This window comes from Egretta garzetta, unplaced genomic scaffold (assembly GCF_000687185.1).
Source record: "Egretta garzetta isolate BGI_Z169 unplaced genomic scaffold, ASM68718v1 scaffold204, whole genome shotgun sequence".
Classification (NCBI taxonomy): Eukaryota; Metazoa; Chordata; class Aves; order Pelecaniformes; family Ardeidae; genus Egretta; species Egretta garzetta.
This window is the reverse complement of record NW_009259424.1, coordinates 4,157,626-4,168,532: the sequence shown is the minus strand read 5'-3', so window position 1 is coordinate 4,168,532 and position 10,907 is coordinate 4,157,626. Positions and strand designations below refer to the sequence as shown.

Below are 10,907 nucleotides of genomic sequence, written 5' to 3'. Positions count from 1 at the left end.
CTATGCAGCACGTGCTTATTCACCTGAGGAATTCCATCCCTTTCCAACATTTCCCATCGCTGACTTGCATAATTGTACCTCGTAGTTGCCTCTGAGTACCACCTAAGAGACTTTGTGAAAGGCTGGTCAGAGATGTGTTTGTATTGGAGCACAGAAGACAGATATCTAAGAGGTCTTTAACTGAACAAATCATGCTTGTTTTTTTATGCAGGGAATAAATCACAAGATAGTGGGATTGCAGAGATGGAGGAACTTCCAGTCCCACACAACATCAAAATAAGTAACATCACATGTGATTCCTTCAAGATTTCTTGGGACATGGATTCTAAATCCAAGGACCGCATTACTCATTACTTCATCGATCTCAACAAGAAAGAAAATAAGAATTCCAACAAATTTAAACACAAGGTAATTTTCATTTTAAAATTAAGGTGGAAATACTTGATTTTAAATAAATGAATCTCAGTGTTTTATTAACCGTTCAAAGCCAGACCATGGGAAACAGGTATTGGACAGCCAGCAAAGGTAGGTTTTGATTAATCTGATTAACTTTTTTTTTTTTTTTTTTTTTTACTCTGAATACCTTCTCTGTCTCTAGCCTATGTGCGTGTACACACGAATGCATTTGTTTCATAGAGAACTGAACCTTACCTTTTGTATTTCATTTGAAAACAGTTTTGGAACCCGGACAATGTATTGCAAGACAGACATTTTTATTCCTGATAAGTTCTTAATCATTATTTAAACAATTTATGTATTCTGTGCCTGTCCTTGTTCAGTGACAGGCTCATGAAAGCAACACATGTCATTTCAACAGAAGAGTCACAAATTCTAATGCATTTCTAGGAAGGCTTCCAGCAATTTTAGTTTGCAGCATTCAGCACTGTGACCTGAATATTCATCTGGCCTCTTTCCTCAAGCCACTGATGCAGGGACAGACTGAATGCACTGCAGAATCGCTACTTATCAAATCCGGCAAAATTTGCTTTGACCTCAGAGTAGTTGAAATACTCAGATAGTCTAGAGAAACATGGAATGAGAAGATTAAACCACACAATCATCTGCAAATTTAAAGGCAATGTTGGCAATATCCCTAAAAGATAAGGTTTGCCAAGGCACAAATAACCATCCAGATAAATATGAGAGTCCTGATTCCATCAACACCTAAATTACCATTGGTTTATAAGCCAGTGGGATAACCAGGGAATATTTCCACCAATTTCTCTGAGTCTTTTTATTGTGAGAGTATTTTTTCTGTGACTTCTGTTAATAGCAGGTGTATAATTTTCACGTTTCCTTATTTGACTTTTTTTTTCATGTGGTTGGAAGTAACATATGCATTAAGTGTAATGCAAAATCACCTCCTGCTCCTTGAAATTGAGAATTTTACGCGTTTGGCCAAGATGTTGCTGTTGCTAGGAACCAGTGTGCAAAGCACTACCGAATTGAATGGGCATTTATTGTGACCCATTTTTGATTGTAATAGCAAATAAAGTCAGGTATGTTTGGTTTTCTTCTTACTGTTGTTACTTTTGGACTGGCAGCCTTTGAATTTGAATTCCCATTTTATACTGCAGGAATAAATATACCTTCTAATATAAATGCTTACTGGGGTGGTTTCTTTTTAATTTCTTTCATTTTATTAATCTACATGTTTATTTCATTTATGTGCAAACTGGTGTAAAGTTGTAAAATTTGTTTTTGTAAAAGGGAGAGCCACCCTAGCAGGTCAAACACTATATACACTTCAAAATCTGTATCACAGTTACGAGACTGGTGTTAAAATGGAGAGGGGGGAAAAAAAAGGTATTGGTAGCTTAATAAAGATAAGCTGTTAGATTTATTTTGTTTTTCTCAGCAATTCCCTAGCTTTTTACTGTGATGAAGTGTTTAGTCAAAGGAGAGAGGTAATTGGTTTTGTAAGAACAGGAGACTAAAGTCTATCAATTAAAGTGATGAATAAGTTGGATGTCTTTTCAGAACTAACTTAGAATTCCTTGGTACTAATTGTGTTAGTGACTTGGTAAAGCTTTTTTTGGTTTGGTTCCCCTCACCCCCCGGCCAGAACGATGCAAACGCAGACAGGGTGGGCAAGAGAACTGCACAGACTGACTACGCCAACAGCTGTCCGTGCCAGAGCACGTATGGGTTTGCTTTCATGCGTCTTTTGTGCTAAGCAGTTTTTAACACCCTTTCTAGAATGAGTTTTTGTTGAGAAATTAAAAATTGCTCAAATTCAAAATCTGCCCTAATGCTGGTATGGTTAGAGACAAGTGTCCTTCCTCCCTGCCACGTCAGTCACACGCGTTCCAGAGCGGAGCTCAGCAGCAGACCTGCCGGGCAGGGCGCTGGTAACCTGGCAGCTGCAGCACCGCGGGCTGAACCCTCCCGGGATCCGGAGGGAACTGAATCAGCCCCCGCCCGTCCATTGCCTTCATAACAAAGCCATTGTATAAAGATGAAGGGTATCACTGCCCCTTCTCCTAGTGGAGCTTTTTAGAAAGAAAAGAGCGAGCCCTACCACTTAGTTATAAAAAAGAGCATCAGGACGTACCCTCAGGAGTCATCCAGCAGTCGGGCTGTGGAAGGAGACGGGCATCTTCAGGGGCAAAAATCGCCCTTACTTAGCTTATGGGTAGGGTAACTCACTGCCTGCAAATGCCTGTCTCTCTCCCAGGTGATAAGCCCAGGTGACCAGCTTAAACTATTTTCTAACTTGTAGAGAGTTAGTGTTAGGTCTCAGTTTGCTCACCCAGCTGTGAGCAAGTGACTTGGGATATAGGCTTAGCCTGATAGATAGATGCTGTACCTCAGGAAAGGGGGCCGTGTTTCCTCACCTACCCAGGAGAGCAGACAGGAATGATTCATCCTTTCAGTATTTTTTCTGTTGGCAAATATATGAAGTATATCCAACATATTTAGGATGCATATATATAAATTATAAAATTATTTATGACTATCGTCATTGTATTTGTGAAGGGGGAGGTTTGTATTGGTAGCAGTGTGTAAAGACTAGAATTCTAATCGGACTTTCTTTTTCTCAATGCCATTAGCATTTTTTTTTTAAGATTAGCCCTCTTTTTTTAAGATACAGAGGTATGAGTATTCCCATGTTATAGGAAGTGAGGCTTGGGTATTTAGCAAACTAGGCCTAGAACCTGGGTGTGCTGAGTTTCCACGACGTGTCCTGTGAGCCCACCTGGCAAAGGGAAGGATAAGACAAAATGGGAGAAAGCTGAAAATTGAAAGCTGCTTCTTTGGCAATGAAAAGGGACTGCAAAGCAGGCACCTTTTCCCAAAAAGGAGAGAGGTAGTGTGACTCGTATACCTTGCTGCTTAGTTATTCAGTGCTTCCAGGTTGTTCTTGGAAATGATCGCCGTCTAGGTACCTTTAGAGCTGCCTGGTGGGTGCTGGTGGTGGAGCAGCCATCTGCCACTCCCGAATCCCAGCTGTCCTCGAGCTGGCGTGTAACCTCCTTCGCGCTTCTTTGGGGGCTCAGCCAGGAGGGAGAGCTGAGCAGAAAAGAGATGAAAGGAAGAAACGGAGAATCCCCAGAGGAATTTCAGCCTGAACATTCGAACATTTTTTTCCTGAGGTCAGTATAGTGTCCTTAAAAAAAAAGAAGAAAAAAAAAGAAAAGAACCTGTTTGCTTAGAAAAAGAACAGATTAGAGTTATGAAAAGCATCATTGCTGCCCCTCCTCACCAGCTGTAGAAGAGATAAAACCATCTACTGAATGTGGTTTTAGGTAGTTTGCCCCTTTTTTGGTATAATTAGAAGAGTTTCCTGATACACAGCTGGAAGGTAAGGCTTTGACGCATGGGGGCAATAAGGCTTCTAATGTTGCATGAAGACAAACAAAAATAATGGGGGAAAACCCCACCACCAGGTTGTGGGCACAGAGACCCAGGTGGAGGCAGTTTTTACTGTAGCCAAAGAAAAAATGACAGGAAGACTAATGATTGTAAGTGTAGCAGCTGCTGACCGCACGCAAAGTTGCAGGAGCAGTTCCAGGGTGGAAGCTTTTAACGCTATTTGGGGATTCTTTCATTTTTCCTGGTAATTTTTCCCTATCTTTTACACATTATTTATTTCAGAGTGCACCACTGAATCTTTTACAGAGAACGTTTTCTCCCAACTGTTATTTGATTTAAATGAGAATTAGGGAAAAAGAAATCAGGACAACACAATCTTACCCTTGATTATCAGTCAATCACATTTCAGTCCTTGTCATATCACAAGCTGCTAATTTTACGGTTCTTAATACCGAAACAGAAGAATATTTTTTGCTGACAGAAAAACAACAGAAGAAAGCTATTTTTCCATAATAGAAGACAAGCAAAAAAAAAAACCCCAAATCTTTCAGCTCTTGCTTACAGATCATGAACAGAAAATGTCTCTTTTTCTATTTCTTTTTTCCTTAAGAGACTACTGTGCTATATTTATAGGTGGATGACTGTGGACTAGTATTTATAGGTGGCCAGCTACGCTGCAGTCGTTAGCGCTGTAGGAATTAGGTATTGCAACAACAACGGGCAGCTGTTCTTTGTTGCACTACAGTGGCATACCCTGGAGGAGCAGATCGGAGTATGTGAAGAGGTGGCGGGGTGGGAAGCAAGAGGTGTAAAGACAGGCGCAAGCTGTCTGGCTGTATGCTTGGCTTGTTCTGGCCCTTGCTCTGCGGAAGGGTATTTTGATACATGTACACCACACAAAGTTACTCTGCAACATGTTTAATTTTCTCTGTTGAAGTTTGGGTTGGAAGATATCAACAGCAATACAGGTGGACTGATTGATGGCCGCAGGAATCCTGTTCGGTTGCACGGACTGAAAGAAAACAATGGCAATGAGAGCACAAGAAGCTCTTAAATTAAGATATCCTTGTGGTCAGCAGTGCGTCTTTCTCTGTTTGCATACTTAAGGATAAGTGGCCCTAGTCTGAATTACGTATTTGGTCTATATATAATAGTATCAAGCTATAGTCATTTGGAACCAGTAATAACTCCAAACATGCAAGTTATCACTTTAGCTCCTAGAGCAGACCTTAGACCACTGTCCTTGGCCACCCTGGTGACTGTGCTGGACTGTGAGAAGTAACTAAGGCTTACACAGAAGAGCCAGGGGTTGGGGATTACATCGCAAAAGCGGTGAAGGAAGGGGTGTTGGATTGGTTTGGTTGCACTGCTGACTTGTGTGTTGTTTTGTCTTTTTGTTTCCATCAGGATGTACCCACTAAATTGGTGGCCAAAGCTGTTCCTTTGCCTATGACAGTCCGCGGGCACTGGTTCTTGAGCCCCAGAACAGAATACACGGTAGCAGTGCAGACAGCGTCAAAGCAAGTCGATGGCGATTACGTTGTTTCTGAGTGGAGTGAGATCATCGAGTTTTGCACAGCAGGTAATACTGCTGAGGAAACGTGCACCACAGGGCGTGTGCAGTTAGCGCGGGCTTTGCTGCCTGGGTGGGTTAGCCACCTACCGGTGCCAGCTACGCTGGTAGGGTTATAGTAGTCATGCCTGGAAACGGGAATTCTGACTTCAGGCTTTGTATGTGCTGAGGTTTGGCGCCTTACTGAGAAGCAGCTGGAGTGCCCCTTGGTTCCGCAATGGCTTAGCAGCCCCAGTGTGCTGTGCCTGCCACCACTGCTTGTCCCAGGCTAGGAAAGGAGACTGGTGAACCAAAGTGGAGCGGGGCCGCTTGCGTGCCTGTTGCTGGCTGCAAGCACTTGTGGAGAAAAGAGAGAGTGGCAGCTCCCTAACAGACAGCTTGCTTAAGGCGTTCTGCTGCTCTCGCTTCTCTGCATGCTGCAAAGCCTGAGCACCACCAGCACCCCAACTCGAGGATCAGTTTAGCCTGTCAGTGATTGGTAAGTCTCTTCCTCTGGATGCTCATCACCTAGAGCCAACGTGCTTGCCTGAATGAAAGCTGAGTGCTGAAGGGAGCTCCCTGTGACTCCCATGTTGGTTGAGATGCTGTTTAGGCTGGGTCCTAAGCAAGCTTTTTTAATTAGGTGAATTGTTACTGGCTCACAACCGGGTACCTTGTAGCAAACAGTTTATCAAATGGCATAAGCCAGAAAGGGCAGCTCTCCACTCCTCCGCAGTTCCAAGTGCGAGGAAACCAGCTCTGACCTAGGAACTCCCGAGCTGAACGTTGCTGTGGGCTTGCAGAGTATTTGTGGGGAAAGGAGTGGGGAGCATCACAGGTGCGTGCTCCTGCCATTGCCTGTTGCCACTGCTGGGCCGATGCTGGGCTGCACGATGTGAGGGGTGTTACCCAGGCTCCGTTCCCAGTTCTAAGTCTGGAGCTTTTGGAAGGTGTTGTGGTTTTTCCTGTCCCCCATACTAGCAGATTGTCTTTTCTTTCTAGATTATTCAAAAGTTCACCTAACACAGCTATTGGAAAAAGCAGAAGTGATTGCAGGCCGTATGCTTAAACTGTCTGTTTTTTATCGGAATCAGCACAAAGAATACTTTGATTATATCAGGTAAGAAAGTAAATGTATGCAAAATTGTTTGGCAAATTAAGGGAGTAATGAAAATAAGTAAATGGAGGCAGCTGTGCTAAAGCTAGAGCAGAATGTCTGTGTGCCTTATTGCCAGTTCAGAAGAAGGGAAAAAATAAAATATAACTAATTTCTTCCACCTTGCTTAACTCAACACTTCCATTAGGCAAGAAAAGTTTGTTTTTCAAGCAGAAACTGAAGTACTCACAGGGAACTGGTTAAAGGATCTACATGTGTCATAGGTGTTTGCCTGCATATGAGAGTCCCACGTAAAATACTTGCTCTCCACATAAACCCACCCCATTTCTATGCCCAATGTACTCGTCCCAGCTGGGGCTCTCCAATCTGGACATTAATTTACAGATCGTGTGGGGAGGGAGAGGGGGGGATGTTTAGACAATTTTACAACACTGTGCTTCAGCCGGAATAAATACACGGGGTAGCTGGAGGTAGGTTCCTTATTCCTGTTGGAGACCCAGTGTGCCTTCGCACACGCAACCGGAAGCGTCATTACAGTAGAAGACGTTTCAGTAGGAGTCGTCAAAGCAGGAGCAGCCACCGTGCCGAGGTAACCCGCCACCGCTAGAAGAACACGGGTGAGAGGTAAGCAGTGTGCCGAGCTCTGTTTCAGCACCGTGTCAGAAGGGTGGCAGCACTGGCTGTGCTTCTTTAACAGGCATTGAGCGATGGGGCTGCTGCTGTGCCACGTAATTCCAGTTTTATGTGGGTGTCACACTAGTCCCTGTCTAGAACTGAAAGTTTTTTAAAAGTAATGTAGAAAAAAAAAAAAAAAAACTCGGGGGAATCACACTACGCAACCGGAAGCGTCATTACAGTAGAAGACGTTTCAGTAGGAGTCGTCAAAGCAGGAGCAGCCACCGTGCCGAGGTAACCCGCCACCGCTAGAAGAACACGGGTGAGAGGTAAGCAGTGTGCCGAGCTCTGTTTCAGCACCGTGTCAGAAGGGTGGCAGCACTGGCTGTGCTTCTTTAACAGGCGTTGAGCGATGGGGCTGCTGCTGTGCCACGTAATTCCAGTTTTATGTGGGTGTCACACTAGTCCCTGTCTAGAACTGAAAGGTTTTTAAAAGTAATGAAAAAAAAAAAAAAAAAAAACTCGGGGGAATCCAACTCCAAAGAGCAGACTCCACCACCCATGGAAACATCCCCACTTTGCAGTCATGAGTATCTGCTGCGTTCCAGGAGTGTCTCCTATATTCCAGAGCATGGAGTTTGCTCTTTACTGTCTGTGTTTTGGAAGAATTATTTTATTGCATGTAGTGACAAAGCTGCAAAACTCAATGGAGGCAGAGAATGAATTGCAGTTGTTGAGGCTCTTTGAGGACCTCATACATCTCTGCCTTCCTGGACTAGGTACCACAGAAGGGAAAGGATGGTGGTGGTTCTGGTTCTCGTACAGCTTTGTTTTCAGCTCTGTAATCGTAGTGCACCTGCCTTTTTGTTCATAGAGCTTTGAAAATTGCACTTACAGCTGTGGGTTTGGCCTTGTTCTGCCAAATGTGACTCTGATGGCACTGTATCTGTTCCCCTCCCTCCTGTTACGTTCTTTCTCAGTTCGGCACAGCTAAGGACTAGTTTGTTTGACCTTCTGTTAGTGAGTTAAAGAGATAGATAGATAGATAAAAAGCTGTGGTTTATGGTCAGTATGAAGCCAAGATACCTGTAACTGTCTGATGGTCACCTTTTCTGATCAGAATTGTACCGCTAGGGTCACAGGGATAGTCCTTCCACAACGCACCCTGCGGAGTGTTATGTTAAAAGCCCCAACCACACGCTTCCTTTCAGGAAAAATTCCTTGTTGAACCGTGCCTGCCGCTGGCCTTGGTGGTGCGATAACTGATAAACAAGCTTGGAAAAGCTTACCGGGCAGCCCCAGCGGCACTGGCAAACGAGTGACAGTCTCGGTGCTAAAGCCACAAGCCCTCGCTGTGGGGTTTGAAGTGGGAGCTTGGCAGCCGTGTTCACGTCGCTCTGCCGCTCACCTCGGCTGGGAGGGCCATAAAGCACCTCAGCTCCCTGGGAAGAGTGACCTATAATTAGCCTAATTGGCCACTGGATGTCAGTATCTTGCCACAGAAATGGAACTACAAGAAGCCTGGCTTTTCAGGCTGCAGAGGCAGTGGTTATTCAAGCTGAGGTTTTGGGGTGTTTTTTTTTTCTCCCTAGTAATCGCTTCAGTCATAAAATACCAGTTGTTGTACCCCTCCACCCCAATCAATGTCTTGTGACATAGGGCTTGAGACAATAACTGTGTAGTATTTGGCTGGCCCAGAAAACAGTTGAAATTTATCTTAGAGTGAGTTCAATTAAGACATGCTTCTGAGGAGATTAGAAATAATGAAAAAAGCACAGTTGGAGACATTACTGAGTTGATTTAGAGCTGGTTTGTATATACACACTGAGTTTGTTTGCTTTGACTGCTACCTCCTGCTCTAACCAAGTAAAACCTTCTCCCACACAGCAGCGCCATTTTACCTGGAGCTGTTGCAAGGTAAAAGCAGGGGGAGAACAGTCTCTCTTGGCTAGTTTCCCCTCTCCTCAAAAAGAAAAAAGGGGGGGGGGGGGGGGGGAGAGCGAATTTTTTTGAGTAAAAGTAAAGCAAGAAGTGGGCTGTAAGACTCTCCAGCCCCACAGCCTCATGCGTTTTTAATCTGCCAAAGTGTATAAAGGCATTTTATAAGGGCGCTTAGTAAACCTGGTGTTTTGCAGGACTTACAAAAGGGGATGTTTCCCTTTCTGGTATCGCATGGCTGAAGGTGCAGAGCGAACCAAATCTGTCACTGCGGCACTTCCAGGGAGGTGTGGGGCACAAATTCTGGGGAACATTGTGCTGCATGTGAAATCTCAGGTGCTGAGGAGGACTAAATGGGGTGTTTGGGACTGCTTTCCTAAATTTAGCAGCCTAAAGCTGCTGAGTGCAATTTGGGATTTAGGGTTTTAAAAATTCACTTGTTACACTGAACATTTCTTTTCACTGGAACCAAATTGAGCTCAGCTTGCAAAGAAAAAAAAAAGAGTTAGTCTGGTACATTTTTTCCCCTGAGGACTAGTGACTGCAGAAGCTGGATATCAACCAAAGTGGCAACTAACCAAATTGCCTAATACTCTGTGCCCAGCTCTGCTCTGATTGAAGTCAGCAGTAGACAAATTAGACCTGAAATTATTATTTGGGGGAAAAAAAAACTATGGCAGGCAGTACATGCCTTCTGATAAGCTCTGTGAAAAACGTTGCTCAGAAATAACTTTGGCTGGAAGTTTTCTACATGAAATATATACTGCCTGGGCTAAAAATACGCATTAGCAAACATTATATTCAGCATATTGAGACTGACTTGCAATTTTCAACATGTGATTGAACTAAAATGTGTTTATTGTTAGAATTGTAGTGGAAGGCTGAACAAATCCGCTAATTAAAGATATTGGTGGTTTGGGGGCTTTTTTGTTGGTGCTATTCTTTGCCTGTGTATGATAAGTACCCACACAGCTGACAGGCCAGAAAAGCAGATTTTCCCCTTGAGCAGGAGTTATTCGAGCTCTTTCTGAGTGAGTCTGGCGTCACTTGGTTTTCTTGATCCTGAGATCGTGACACTCACCGCAGCTTTGAGTTTAACGGTTTTCCTTTGTGTCCCTTCAGTACTGTTACCAAACAGCGTGACGTCCTAACTTTCCGCTTTTTCTTTAACATGTGTGTTGCAAAATAAACAATGCCAGTCATTCATTCGTAGAGAGCACCATGGGAATGCTATGCAGCCCTCTGTTAAGGATAACAGTGGCAGCCATGGCTCTCCGATCAGTGGGAAGCTGGAAGGCATCTTCTTTAGCTGCAACACTGAGTTCAACACTGGGAAGCCACCACAAGATTCGCCTTACGGAAGATACAGGTTTGAGGTTGCAGCTGAAAAACTCTTCAACCCCAATACTAACTTGTACTTTGGAGACTTCTACTGCATGTACACAGCCTACCACTACGTCATTCTTGTTGTCGCCCCTGTTGGATCACCAGGAGATGAGTTCTGTAAGCAACGCCTTCCTCAGCTAAATATAAAAGATAATAAATTTCTGACCTGTGATGAAGAAGACGGTGTCATGGTTTACCATCATGCCCAGGATGTTATTTTGGAAGTCATTTACACTGATCCTGTGGATCTCTCCCTCGGCACAGTTGCGGAAATTACCGGTCACCAACTAATGAGCTTGTCTACTGCAAATGCAAAGAAAGATCCCAGCTGCAAGACCTGCAATATCAGCGTTGGACGTTAAAACTTCCCTCGTTACTTAGGAGCCTTCAAACCTCTGTTGCCCATTTCCATAGTCAGACATTTTTGTCAGAAGCATGCACATGCCGCTGTCACCAAAAGCAAACACGAGTCTTCAAAATCTC

The 10,907-nt window shown here is 44.0% G+C and overlaps 1 protein-coding gene across 1 annotated transcript; it reads left to right on the top strand.

Annotated features, from left to right (window-relative positions):
- Window positions 1–216: 216 nt before the first annotated feature.
- PHYHIPL (phytanoyl-CoA 2-hydroxylase interacting protein like) lies at window positions 217–10,786 on the top strand. The gene is made up of 4 exons (XM_009637019.2): window positions 217–408; window positions 5,224–5,398; window positions 6,371–6,488; window positions 10,252–10,786. The coding sequence occupies exons 1-4, from the start codon at window positions 244–246 to the stop codon at window positions 10,784–10,786; spliced, it is 993 nt and encodes a 330-aa protein (XP_009635314.1). The 5' UTR covers window positions 217–243.
- Window positions 10,787–10,907: the final 121 nt, after the last annotated feature.

Coding starts and splice junctions, on each gene's coding strand:
- PHYHIPL (XM_009637019.2), top strand. CDS start 244: ATGGAGGAACTTCCAGTCCCACACAACATCAAAATAAGTAACATCACA. Junction 409..5,223: donor CCAACAAATTTAAACACAAG/GTAATTTTCATT, acceptor TGTTTCCATCAG/GATGTACCCACTAAATTGGT. Junction 5,399..6,370: donor CATCGAGTTTTGCACAGCAG/GTAATACTGCTG, acceptor TTTTCTTTCTAG/ATTATTCAAAAGTTCACCTA.